Source organism: Micropterus dolomieu, linkage group LG07 (genome assembly GCF_021292245.1).
Source record: "Micropterus dolomieu isolate WLL.071019.BEF.003 ecotype Adirondacks linkage group LG07, ASM2129224v1, whole genome shotgun sequence".
Classification (NCBI taxonomy): domain Eukaryota; kingdom Metazoa; phylum Chordata; class Actinopteri; order Centrarchiformes; family Centrarchidae; genus Micropterus; species Micropterus dolomieu.
Window position 1 is genome coordinate 23,050,416 of NC_060156.1, and position 14,355 is coordinate 23,064,770.

At 40.0% G+C, this 14,355-nt stretch overlaps 1 protein-coding gene across 1 annotated transcript in view; it reads right to left on the reverse strand.

Moving 5' to 3' along the window:
- Positions 1-598: 598 nt before the first annotated feature.
- xpo4 (exportin 4) overlaps positions 599-14,355 on the reverse strand; it is a 63,946-nt gene continuing 50,189 nt past the window's right edge. The window contains exons 14-24 of the mRNA XM_046053993.1: positions 12,261-12,420; positions 11,924-12,093; positions 10,501-10,675; positions 7,849-8,055; positions 7,490-7,576; positions 6,543-6,723; positions 6,320-6,441; positions 6,094-6,224; positions 5,155-5,272; positions 4,724-4,816; positions 599-2,367 (exon numbers count right to left, since the gene is read on the reverse strand). Of these exons, the coding sequence (XP_045909949.1) occupies positions 2,170-2,367; positions 4,724-4,816; positions 5,155-5,272; positions 6,094-6,224; positions 6,320-6,441; positions 6,543-6,723; positions 7,490-7,576; positions 7,849-8,055; positions 10,501-10,675; positions 11,924-12,093; positions 12,261-12,420 (1,642 nt within the window). The 3' untranslated portion in view covers positions 599-2,169. The remainder of the gene's footprint in view (positions 2,368-4,723; positions 4,817-5,154; positions 5,273-6,093; positions 6,225-6,319; positions 6,442-6,542; positions 6,724-7,489; positions 7,577-7,848; positions 8,056-10,500; positions 10,676-11,923; positions 12,094-12,260; positions 12,421-14,355) is intronic.

Below are 14,355 nucleotides of genomic sequence, written 5' to 3' on the forward strand. Positions count from 1 at the left end.
ATTAGTTTGACCTTGTTTTACACGAGGTGTACCTAATAAACTGAATGTATATTTTACCTGTGTTAAAAATTAACAATTTAACAGCTACACTCCCAATGATTATGTTTTGTGTTGTAAATTTTATATTGACATGTAATTGTACTTAACTTGTACTTTGTGGGAGCATCTTGTCATTGTGTGGCCCCTTTTTCTCTTGAGATTTGCCTTTTGCCTACAGGTACAGACCTGACATCATGCTGGGATGTGCATAAATGACCTCATTAAGCATTACAATTGTACATAAAAAAATAATCAAACACTCTCAGTTGATAAATCCTGCAAACACCCTGGGTAACTTCTAAGAAACTGTCTAGTCTAGGATAGACTCTGCCTCTCTAAAATGTATTTTTGTGTAATATTGTTTAGTTCATTTATACACAGATGAAACGCTTGAAATATTTACAGCTGAGTCGATTTACTTTTAAGTTGTGTCCTTAAGCAAGCGGATATGTTACCTTGAAAATCCTGTTTCTTTGTCTTGGTGATTCATTTCTGAAGTGGATAAAAAGACTTTACAACAGACATGACACTTGTGAAGGAAAATTCATTGGCCAGAACGTTTTATATAATAACTTTATGTACACTTTTACACTTCATTAACAAAACAGCCATTCTACAATAACCAGGATAGTGCTCTGAACGAGGAGGATTCTGTCTCCAACATAATGCTTCAACAAGTGGCTCTGTTCCTTTTTATTTGGTTTGTTATTGCTGTCCTTCAACTCAAACAGTCTCTGTGTGAATCCAGTGTGTGATGAAGAGTGATACGGTGGACGTGCTGCTGTAGAAAAATACTACTGAAATGAATCTGCTGAACTTTAATAGCCGAATCCTACTCGAGGTGGGGGCCCCTGATCTGTCTGGAAGGAGGTGGTGGGGCTGCACCATAATACTACAATCCAAATAGAGAAGCCGCAAAGAAAAGAGAAGAAAAAAAAAAAAAAAGGTCACAGAAAGGTGCTCCCTCTTTAGCTGAATTCATACAATGTTGAACTCCTAACTCTTCCTGCCGTCTGCAGGCTTATAAAAACATTTCAGTCATGTTTTTTTTTTTTTCTTTCTTTGACATACAACTCTCACGGTTTCTGAATTGAAAACACATACATTTTATATATGTTTTTTTATTTCTGTGAAACACAATCCGATTTTGCTTTTCTGTCATCGCCAAACAAACATCCCTCCTGTGTTGTGAGGCAAACCCCAAAGACAACCTTTGCTGTCACGGCAACATTCCAAGTGTGTGTGTGTGTCCATGTTTTTCTGTGTGTGTCCATGTTTTTCTGTGTGTGTGTGTGTGTGTTCATTCGCTGGATTCTTGGCGAACGGCAGGCACAGTCGTTATTTGTTGTCAGTTGATGTATGACATGATTTTTACACACCGACACACACCGACACACACACACACACAGAGAAAACCCTCAACAAAACAAAGGCACTCTGGGAAGGATTGGGGCGGCTTGTGTGCTTGTGTGTCTGAAAGGAAACTTAAAAAGAAAGAAGTGTGTGTGTGTGTGTGTGCATTTGTGTGCATGGGGTTTGGTTGCCATTACATTCTTGACACAAAATGGCCCCTCTGATACCTTCAACTACAAAACCTCACACTGGAAAAAACATCTCCAAAAACAGCAACTTGTTTTACTCTCAGTGTCACGTGTGTGTGTGTGTGTGTGTGTGTGTGTGTGTGTGTGTGTGCGCGCGCGCGCGCCTCCAGGTACATGAGGTGTTGGAGGGGGAGGACACCGCCGTCAACAACATCAGCTGCTGTTCCACCTCTTGTCATCATGGTGGTCAGTGCTCCGTCATTTTTAGTCAGCAGGGCAGGATCCTCTGGCTGAGTCCGTCTGCTCTGCATTTCAGTGTACGTGGTTACCACATCATCACCATCATCAAGTCTGTCAATCATGCTGAAGGGGAGGAAAACCAAAACAAAACAAAAAAGAAATCCGAGGAGGTGAGAACAGGGTAAACATTCAGGCATGAGATGGATTCCCCAGCAGGTAGAGAGACAGAGAAGTCCTCAGAGGCTTCCAGCTGTCGCCTCTACCCATAGTTCTTAGGGATGAAGCAGAGGGGGTCTTTGATTGGTTACTTTTCAAAATGATGATTTGAGGCGGAGGCGGTTTCCAGTGGTTATTTCACACAGAGCAGGCCGCCCACGTTGGCCACGAACTCCTCCAGGCTCTTGAGGAAGGCGACTTTCTGCTTGCGGTCCATGGTAGGCGGCGTGCTGCTGGCCGTCAGCTTGTTGAAGGCGTCTGCCAGCCGCTGGTAGATGACGGCGTCTCTCTGTGAGGAGAGCAGAGTCTCCACCAGCTCCGAGTACTCCGCCTGACAGAGAGGAGGAACACGCCACCAGCTCAGGGTCAAAGCTCAGAGATTTAATAATAGAGCCAATATTATTTGAGTTGTAAGTGTCTTGATGACATTGTTTCTCCACCAGAGAGCACTGACAGTTTATTTTTCAGCTGTAAAATGTTGTACATAATTCAACAACAATTCTCTAAAAATAAAATATAAAGGATCTTTAACAACAGTCTCCTTCCATTTCCTGTCATCTCAAAATAAAAGGCATAAAATGCCCAAACATTTGTTTAAATCATGTCTTAAATAATCAGCTTGTTATCAGATATAAATATTGAGCTCAAAATTCAAGTATTGGCTTTTTATTATTTAAAGCTGGGGTATGCAATTTATTTCAGTAGCATTAATCAACTATCATTATTACTAAGACAAGATCATCTTTATTGATGCCAAGCAGGGAAACTGAACAGAAGCATAACTGATCAGATGCATAAATATGAATCTGTCAAAAAATGTTTGGTAATACATCCATACCAAATCTAGTCTATAAAAGTGAAGCAGGAAAATAACTCAATAAATAAAATAATACTAAAAACTAAATACACCAACATAAATAGTGAGCATAACGTTCATTGAGACAACAACACTGTTAGTAGCTGATGACTCTTCTTATGACTTTTAACTGCAATAAGATGTTTTATTATTTACATATTTATTTAATTCATTTTGTTAGTTTGTTTACATTACAGTATTTTATGAATATGTATTAATCTCTAACTGAAACTCTGCACAAGTTATGTACTGTTGTACTGCTGTCTGAGTTATATGCTATGACGCAGACTGGCCACTACATGACAGTGTTAAGAGTAGGTCAGACCTCCTTTATGAAAATTGTTACTGTTAATCTTTACTTGCATACTGAAAAATAACAGCTTGACATTTTCTACAATCCTGTTTGATTAATAAATATACTGTGTGAAAACAAGTTGTATTTACATCTCAAATCAACTTAAATTCTTTTTAAGTTTTATAATCTATTTGTCTTCCAAACAGGATGTTTAGTCATATTTAAAACTTGGACCGCTAATAGAAGGATTTCTCCTCTTGTGGAGACATTCAACATGTTATATTTGGCTGTCTTCACAGTTTAGGTAGCCAGCAATGCAAAGTTACTGCTTGAAATTTGTCTATTAATATAAAGTCTATCCTTGATGGTGGGTTTCAGCCCAAAATAAATCAAATCATCAAAAAGTTGATTTATTTCAAAGGAAATTTACTTTCATCAGAGAACATAACTTTGGACCACTCAGCAGCAGTCCAGTCCTTTTTGTCTTTAGCCCAGGTGAGACGCTTCTGACGCTGTGTCTTGTTCAAGAGTGGCTTGACACAAGGAATGCGACAGCTGAAACCCATGTCTTGCATACGTCTGTCTGTGGTGGTTCTTGAAGCACTGACTCCAGCTGCAGTCCACTCTTTGTGAATCTCCCCCACATTTTTGAATGGGTTTTGTTTCACAATCCTCTCCAGGGTGCGGTTATTCCTATTGCTTGTACACTTTTTTCTACCACATCTTTTCCTTCCCTTCGCCTCTCTATTAATGTGCTTGGACACAGAGCTCTGTGAACAGCCAGCCTCTTTAGCAATGACCTCTTGTGTCTTGCCCTCCTTGTGCAAGGTGTCAATGGTCGTCTTTTGGACAGCTGTCAAGTCAGCAGTCTTCCCCATGATTGTGTAGCCTACAGAACTAGACTGAGGGACCATTTAAAGGCCTTTGCAGGTGTTTTGAGTTAATTAGCTGATTAGAGTGTGGCACCAGGTGTCTTCAATATTGAACCTTTTCACAATATTCTAATTTTCTGAGATACTGATTTTGGGGTTTTCATTAGTTGTCAGTTATAATCATCAAAATGGAAAGGAATTAACACTTGGAATATATCAGTCTGTGTGGAATTAATGTATACATTATACAAGTTTCACTTTTTGAATGGAATTACTGAAATAAATCAACTTTTTGATGATATTCTAATTATATGACCAGCACCTGTAATTCTGTATTTGACAAGAGGACAACTTTAGAAATGAGATCTCTGTCTCTCTTGCAGGATAAATCACATCAAAAGAGCACAAAAGCTCAGACCACCATTAAGAAAATGACCAATCTCAAAAGCCTTCAGGTAATTTTACAAAGCAACAAACCAACCAGTTGCTCAGTGAGCACTATCCAGCTTTCTATAAGCCGATATCTCCGATATTAACCTTACCCATTTGTATTATATTTTTTTACTATCAACCAGCAATGACCCAGACTTTCTCCTTTGGATATGAACAGGTTGAACCACAGGAGCATCCTGGTGCTGGCATGTTGTGTGTGTTATTTACTTACCTGGTGCAGGCACACGAGTGTGTAGAGGGCTTCTCCTGCTGCCACTGTCATCTCTGTGTTGTGTTTTTGCAGGACCAGCATGTCAAACACCAACTGGAGGCACGGACGACAGAGTACAAGGTGTGAAAAGGAAAAATGATGAAGCAAAAGTGTACATCAAAATTAGTTTTTCAAGAACATGGATTCTACAGTTCGACAGCACAGACGTATTGATGTTTCACTTCTGTTTCAATTGCAGCTTTCTAAAAACACATTTGTTCAAATCAAGTTGTCTTTGCTTAACTGTCAAAAATCTATGGTACTTTTTTCTTTTGAATCTGTGTTGTGTTTTGTAAGTCTTGTTCTGGCAGATTTGATCGTTACACATCGTTTACATGTTTTATTGTGGTAAAAATGCAGCCCAGCCAGGTGTGTGTGTGTGTGTGTAATACCTTGAGGAAGTGACGGGTGGCGATGAAGAGAGGCGTGTCCTTCTCCTGGTTTTTAGCACACTGCTCAGCCAGAGGAGACAAAGCCTCCAAACACAGCTGGCTGATCTCTGAACTCATCCTGAACACAGACGTTAAGAAGCAGAATCTACATAACAATTAGCTTCTTTTTTTCTGAACAGGGGCTCCTCCCTCACACCGCACCGGGCAAACTGGCAGCTCCAGATGGAAGCAAGAGGCAATATGTGACAAATCTAAACACGGATGACCAGAAATGTAGGTAATTATTATCAGTAGGTGAAACTCTCCTCTGCTGCAGCCACATTTTAAGATTCAGGCTATCTGACAATATATGTTCTATAAGTTTTTGGTCCGAGCACCTGCAACGTTACAGTGTGAAATAACTTTTTTGAAGCAAAAAATCTCTACTGAACAGACTTGTCTAGTTCTAAACTAGTAATAATATGAGAGATGTATGTGAAATGGTGATTTAACACTGTGACTTTGAAAGACTATTTACTTTATCTATTTTAAGAGGCTCCTAGGACTTTGTATGGTGTGAAATTTTGCAGATACACTGCCAGTGTTTCAGTACAGAAACCAAAATACTACCTCACTACGAGGAATGTTAGTATGTTTTTCTATTAAATCCCCTTCTCCATTTAACAGAAGCGGCCAAAGTTCTTCAAATATTAAATGTTCTATAAACAACCTGCAGTAGAAGAACAAAAATATAATTTAAGCCGTCTGGTCAGAGATAAGGAAAAGAAGAGCATGAATCTCAGCGAGATTTTGACACTAACCGTCTGAACTTAACTCTCAATATTCAGCTATGAAAGCGACTCAACAAGAGCATCAATCGTCTCTAAGTGAATCTGCACAGTCATAAACCAATTCCGCACAAGTGCACACACTGTCTCACACACAGCAGCGGGAGGATACGAGGTCATTCCCAGCTCCAGGGAGAACATGAGGCTTTTGAAGAGGTCCTCAGGTAGCTGTGGGATCTTTTCTGGAAAGATCTCACAGATGAAGGTGATGAGCTTGTAATACTGGTTACACAGAGAGGGGAACTGGAAAACAACGAGATCGGCACGAGTTCAAAGAATACGTCAGCGTAACAGATCCAGTTTGATGAGGAACACTGACAAGAAATGTGCAGTTTTACCTTGAGCAAGTCCTGAGACATGAGTGGAAGAACAATGTTGACACCATAGAGAACCACATCTGCTGCGGATACTGTCCGACTGGACGCCGTTGTTCCCTGGTCTTGGTTTCGAAACACCTCATCTAGAACACAGCAAAACTGAATCTTAAGCAACTGAGGCCACATGGCTAAGGCTAAGGACTCGACTTGGCTGTGGATTTAAATACACATCCAGCCAATTCACCGGTGTCGCTGAAGTCGATGAATTCTTTGGAGAGCAGGTTTGTGAGCAGCTCCATGATTAGCAGCAGGTCCTGGTACTGGTCCTCCTCAGACGTGGCGTCGTTTCGCTTCCTGCTCTGGTTGTTTTTAGAGTAGACCTGCAGCAGCGTCAGACACGCCTCATACAGCTTCATGGACTTAGTCTGGATGCACAGAGGAGGAGACAGAAGCGACACTTACATCTCATACAGCTACGAGGAACCTGAAGCCACGAAGAGTTTCTACAAAATTCATGAGTTTTGTGGCTTCTGTGACCAAAACGAAAATGCCTAGACAGTCTTTGTCCTACCAGAGTTGAAATAAAACACCTTTTACCACATTTTTCTTTCTTAATACGTGAAAGATCTGGTATATTCCTGTAATTCCTTATTATATTTTCCAGGGATCCTCTGATATCTCCTCACCAGTTTGCCTCATAAAATCTTTTTAATTAGTCTAGTGTAGCTAACTCTTTCCTTTTCCATTTCCTTCAAGCATAAATATTTTTCTCCCCAATCAGGAACCACCTGATGAAAATTGTGCCTTTATCTTCAGCTAAACTTGACGCCAGACTATTATTATCATCTTACACCAAGAAACAGCCAAAAAGTCACGAGAAAAACATCAGAGGAGCACTTTAAGCAATGCAAAGCCCTACAAAATGCTTGCATCGTCGTATAAGAAGATCACAGCTCTGTTGAGCAAATGTTTCATTAATTACAAACGTATTATTAATTTCAGTTCAATGTCTATAGTGGGAAGAAAACTGACTAATGAATATCTTTTAAACGTGTTAAACACTGGCAGCTTTTATACATACAGTTATGTGTACAGAAGCAGCTGCTACAGAAAATCAACACCTGCAAGATAGTTTTAACATTACTATCTGCAGGTGAAACAGTGGAAGACCATGTAAGATGTGTCACTTACCTCTCCCAGGTAGCAGATCTGCTTGTGAGCAACTTCCACAAAAACCTCAATGATGAGGTTGATTGTCTCGGGCGTGTTGCTGTAGACCTGAGCAACAAAAGCAAATGTCAGATGAAATGCGAAGGTCATCTTTAATCACAAATGTTTACACCCTGACCAACGTTTGAAGGGCTCTTTCATAATTTTAATTTCACTGTGTATCGTAAGACAACTTTGAATTGAGAGTTTTCTTGTTGTTTCATTCAGATCAGTCCTCTAACCTAACGTTGTCAGAGTTACTGCCTGACTCTAAGCTACAGGGGAACAACACACATGCTACCTTTCACTGACTCTGATTCACCTTCCTAACCTGCTCTTACCTCCATGAGGCCGATGCAGTTGGACAAGAAGTCCATGAGAAAAGAGAAGAGCGAGGCCACGTTGTCGATCTGCGTCGCCTCCGCGATGCCACACAGCGCCTCTAACGTGGCGACGATTTCCTGTTTGACAGCTTCCTCCTGGCTGATCTGGGCAAAGTTCTCCTGGTTGATGAGGTTGAGGAAACGCTGCTGGAGAGGGTGAAGCACCTGGATGGACGGACAAATGGAGAGAAACAGGAAGTTTATTTACAAATCAAAATGGACTGTTTCCTTTACAAATGTCTGTAAGGTGTTCAGAAGGGACACACGGTTTTATCCGCCACATTTGTCAGGTCTCCAGACATTCAGATGCAGCCAGTAGAAATTTCAGCAACTACCTTCACTTTATTTTGAAACTAAGTAACGCGTTTAATGTGGCTATTTTATGTTTTGTTTTGCACCGTTAAGCTCCTCTGGCAGGACTGAAGAGGCAGTTTTTAATATTCAGAGGCAGCTTACTATCTTTGGACAGACCTGCAACAAAACAGACTGGAACTTCTGACTGGTGTTCGCCTCAAACTCATGAGTCATGAGTAAAAATACTCATACAGAAAGACACTGCTATATCCCTGTGACTGCTATACTTCTGCAACTAACAATTATTTTCATTATGGATTAATCTGCTGATTACTTTCTCTATCAATTGATTAATGGTTTGGTTTGTAAAAATCCTGAAAATAGTGAGAAATGCTTTCACAATTACCCAGAGCCCAAAGTGACACCTTCACAATGCTTTTATAGTCCAACCAACAGTCCAAACCTGCTGGAAATATTAAATGTTTTTACATGAAAAATTACTTTGAAACCTAAACAGCTAACATTTAATTTTCAGTCAGTTGACTTTTTGATTAATTGAGTTAATCGTTTGAGCTTTACTTGCATTAACTGTTGGGTAATTTAATTCATAAAGTATTATATTTTATAAATTTTGTGATTTGAAAATTAACTCAAGCTGTCAGATATATTTAGTGAAGTGAAAAGTACGATATTTCCCAATTGAGATATAGTAGAGTAAAAGTAGAAACTGGCATGAAAAGAAAAAGAACATGTACCTAAAATTTGTACTTGAGTAAATGTACTTAGTTACTGTCAAAATAAAGCTAAGTTACTCGAGTCAACGGGATAAAAGTAATTTTTGGTGCATGTGAGGAAAGAGGAGGAATGCAGAGATGTAACAAGGGAGTGTTTGATCAGTTGTTGGGTCCATCTCTCCTCTTCCTCCTCCAACAGAGCCATCCAAGTTCAGACAAAGCAGCTGCAGGAGCAAACAGCTGCCGTCTCACTCGTACACCCTCCGTAATTACTCTGGAGTCATTGTGGCTTTGCACCCCCATTTACTACTGTCAGCCTATTAAGACAAAGGCCTCCAGGATCATGAAAAGGATCATGTAATACACACGGGAGAAAGACTAAACGGGGGAATATTCTCAACTACATCCATCACTCCTCCTCGTCGGATCTGACTAGAGTCTGCAGAGCTCTATAACTCTGGAGAGGACAAAGTCATGTTCCAACTTAAATTGGAATTAAACTTCAGTTAATTACAGTGTGGGTCTTAGTTTAATTTTGGTGATCTTTTCTAACATTGTACTCACTAAAGTAATGGCTGAGATATAGAAACACAGCAACTCTGCTACAACAAGGTCCAACAGGATAAGACAAGGAGCCGTCAGAAACCACTTTATGTAGAGGAAAGTGAAAGCACCTCAAATGTTGATGATAATCCTTCACTGCACACCAAAACTGTGATGTTTACACAGTTTGGGTGACAATATTACTACTTCTCTTTCAAATAATTTTAACTAACCTGGAGATTTTTTTACAACCTGTGTGATCCGCTGAGAACAGAACATTCAAAGCTATAAAAATAAGCCCCAAGTTGAAATTAGAATCAGAAAAATCTTTTGAACACAACTTCAAAGAACAGTTCGGACATTTTAACTTTTAACAAATTAATGTCATTTACAGGCCTGCGAGTAGATGTGGTGCACTAAACAACAGCTTACACAGAGAATTGAATCAGTACAGTTCCATGATGCTTCCCCCTTGTACCGCTTATTAATAAGCCCAGTGTTACCACCAAGTTTTTTTTTGATTGAGTTTTTTAAATATATTTTTGCAGCATATTGGTCTGTATTAAATAGTTTAGAGGGAGAGAAACAGTTTTTTTAAGTACTTACTGAAGGTTAATTATTACGGGCCTGTTATATGGTATTTTCATTATCAATCAAAATCAAATCGAGTTGATTGTCACATATGCAATCATACACAGTACAACATCTAGTGAATTTATAATTTATTCTCTGCTTTGTAACCTATCCTTAGCATTAAGAGCTGTGAGCAGCTACTGCACCTGGGGAGCAACTCCAATTCTAAGTCAGAGTGTTGGTCAAGGGGTGACCCAACGTAACATATTTTTGATGGTAGGGGAAGCCGAAGCACCCGAAAGACACGCAAAAATGGGGAGAACATGCAAACTACACCCAAATATATTAAACTTACAATGATGTACACTCATAAAAGCATCAAATTCTGTCTGGAAGTGATTTTTTTCTTGCTAAAAGAATTATAAACAAGTAATCGATCGACTATACACCGTCATACACACATTACCTCAGCCCAATATTGTTGTTTGGCATCAGAGTCCATGTGTGCGAAGCCTCCCAGGACCAAAGCTTTCATCAGAGACCTCTGCACGGAGCTGGACAGCAGGTGGAGGGGTGGGCTGCGGCTGGCAAACTGCTTCGCCAGGCTCCACCAGCTCTCACACTTTACCACGATGTTGGCCCTGAGCAGACAATGAGGCAGAGTGTCTGTTAGAGTCTGGGGTGTGGTAGAGTCTGATGTGACCCCCAGCTAGATTTTACAGATATTACTCAAAAGGCCTTAGAACAATGGTTCCAAACCTTTTTGACTATGATCACTTTTACAAAGCAATGCCGTATCTTTTTTTATTTATTATACATAATGCTTGTTTCTTTTTCTTCTTTTTGCTATCTTGTTTTTGATGCCATGTCTTGCATATTGCTCTAACCATGATTTAATTTTACCTGAAAGAAAATGCTTCTTAAATCATTCTGAACACACTCATAATTTAAGAATGCATTTTCACTTACCCCAAAAGTGTAGTTCATGAAAAGCTGATATTTTGGTGATAAAAGTTTTCATACAACAGTTACAACATGATGAGTAGTAACCAGATCAATAGGTTTCCCTTTTTAAATTGTTATATCCAATATCAAAAGGAAGCCGAGAGGCTTAAAACTATTCTGTATATTGGAGTAACAATCAAAAATGCTATTGGTTGCAGTATAGAACTACGCAATACAAGTTAGGATATCTCGGGATCAGTCCACTGGCCAAAATTGATCTCAGTCATGACAGCAAAAGTTACTCACATAATCACGTCCTCTTAAGTGATTGTGCCTACAAAATAAAAGCGCAAGAACATTTTTGCAGCAGTTCTTTATGTCATGTTTCATTGAGAGCTTTTACTTTGAAATGATCTAAAGGATATTCAAAAGAGTCTCTGGCTTGCTTGACACACCTCTGAAAAAGCTTTCAGAAAACGTGAGATCGGATTCTCCTGAATGAGAAACGCATGAATTTCCTCTAGGTTGATGTGAACCAATCGTCGGGATGTACGCTCCTGCACATGCTTAATTGTAATATGCAATACGATTTCTAAACAATGAATTTCTTGAAAAAGGAAGAAAAAAATACTAGCAGCACGTGAGGATTGCACACAAACCGAACGGCAGTCCTGTGCACTACCAACCGAGCTAACTGCACGCAGTAAATGTAGGAATATAAATGGTCAATTGACGATGTTCTGGTCCGCCATCTAATGACTTAAAAAAAAATCTGGCCCGATGCCAGACTTATTTGCCGACCCCTGGTCTATAAAATGGCCATCACAAGTATCTGACTAACAATCCAAAACCCAAAGATGTTCAGTAGCTGCAACCAGAGAACAGGCACTAACTAATTTTTTGCCGAATGACTAATTGTTGCAGCCCTTCACCAGCGTCCTCACCTCTCCCTCTTCTCTACCAGCGTCACCAGCAGCTCCACGGTGTCGTTGGCCAGCTCAGCCTCTGAGCTCCACACTGACAGGTTGTTGATCACCTTCTCCAGAAGATATCCCACAATCCACTGGGCTCCCTCAGTGTCTGCACCAAACGCTGTGCTCAGGGGGATGCTGATCTGAGGGAACACAGGAAAAAACAGTTAGAGGAGAAACATCTAGTTTACTGATAATATGGAGAAAAGATATACCGAAGACAAGATGGGATGTGTGGGGATTTATGTATGATGTTATTTAGAGGTATGTCAGCTATGCGCGAACACGAGAGGAGAAGAAAGTTTCATACCTGCTCGTAGAGCTTCTCGTCCATCAGCAGGTACGTCTTGGCCCATCGTCTGAGGAACCACATGATGTCCTTCCCCATCTGTGGGCTCAGAAGCCCTGTCAGACTCGCTCTCGTTGCCCTGGACTCAACCTCTGATGTCCGCAACACCGCTGACAGCAACCTGTGACAGAAAAATATAAAAGAGAGCAGTTGGATTTTAAAGTTGAAATATGGCAAGAAGAAACATGGGAATATGAAGACAAGATGACAGAGAGGACAACACAAGTAGCAGATAAAACATTGAGAAGGAAAGAGAACAGGGGTGTAGTAGTTGAGAAGAGACGGTAAAATAATATTGACTGAAACTGATTAGATAATACAAACAAGCTCATGACAAGATAGAGAGAACACTATAAAATCATTCTGGTTTCAAAATCACAATAAAGCCAACAGTAAAGCCACATCTATAATTTCTGCATCAGGAATGGTCAGCGTAATGCCAGTTCTGTCATCTGCTTATGTCTGCAAGAGGTCTGCACAGATCGTCCGATGGCAAAAAATGGACAATGCCAACAGACGTGTGATGGCGTAATCTTCTGTAATCGTCCCACAGAGATTAAACCATGCAGATACAACACAAGGACTGCAAGAATCATGTAGTACATCAAATTCAACTTCTACATCCACTCATGTCTGTTTTGGAACTGCTTTCATGCCTTTATGTGGCAAATAAGGCCCACAGTGGAGCATTATACAAACCATGTCAATGCTTAAGTGAAAAAGAAAACTAGTAAAGATCACATTTTCATGAACAGTTTTTTTTTTGAAAGATTTGAAGATTATATATTTATTTGTATTTTGTCAAAAATGTCTTGTGGTCCTTATGACCAGAATCCTCTGCATTTAACTTGTGCCGGGTGCCATTGTTTTGTCATTATTGTATAGTGGTGTGTATCTGTTGCTTGTACTTAAATAAAAAAAACTCAAATCTGAACTCGGGATAAATTGCAGCTGGAAGAGCAGGTGCAAATTAATGATATTGAGCTGGCTCAAAACAATGACGCCATGTCAGTAACTTTTGCTTGAGTCAAGATAATATAGAACATAACGGTACACTGCAAGGGCGAGACTCTTGTGCAGAGGTGTAATTAAGACTTTTATTTATTGGATGGAAATGTGACAGTTAATTGTGATTTTGATTTCAGGTCAAATCACAAACTCTTAAAACTATATAATCAAACCTTAGAAGATTATATAGTCATCATCTTGATGCATTTTGTGTGCGAAAGAGTGGGCTTCACAATGTCACACAGTATCTAAAGGACAGAGAGACAAAGGGCTTAAAGCAGCTTCTGGGTCCGCCCCCCTAGGTTGAGGACAGAGCACAGTTTCACATTGTTTGCAGAACACAAAACCATGTTGACATTTACGGGGCCGGGGTCGTCCACTCGCTATTAGGAAACTTGATGCTGTTGGTCACTCGTCTCTGCAATCCTCTGTCATTATTATCAACTCCCCCCTTACACACGCACACACTCTAGAAAACACAGGGGCTCAATGACCTTCAATAGACAATGTCACTGGCTGCTGTGACTATCTATTGTTGTCACAGTGATTATCTGTACACACACACACACACACACACACAAGCATCCAGTGTGACTGCCAGCAGCCTTGAATTGCCATAGTCACATACTGTCGGGCCGCACAATTAATTGATGTTGAAAAATAAATCCCATCTGATCACAGCAGCTAGATACGCTTTGCATCCCGGAGTCAATTTTATTATATGTTGGTGTATTTTTAGAGCAATAATTTTGTACCAACGTTCAACAACCACACGGGGGGGAACCCACTGTTCACGAGAAGAACAACGTCTAATCCCACAGCAGCAGAAACAGACCACAATGCAATGCAGCAACAAGAGAGGCTGTGTTTTATAAAATGCCACAGTGATGAACACACATTTCTGCTTTTACAGAAAGTACTGGCTGAAAATTTGTTTTGAAAAGTTAGAAATGTCAGCCCTTGGGGAAATAATCGTTCAATGATTTTATTGATCAGCAACTCCTTTGACCACCCTGCAGTTACATTTTTGTCATTTTGAGCTTTGGTA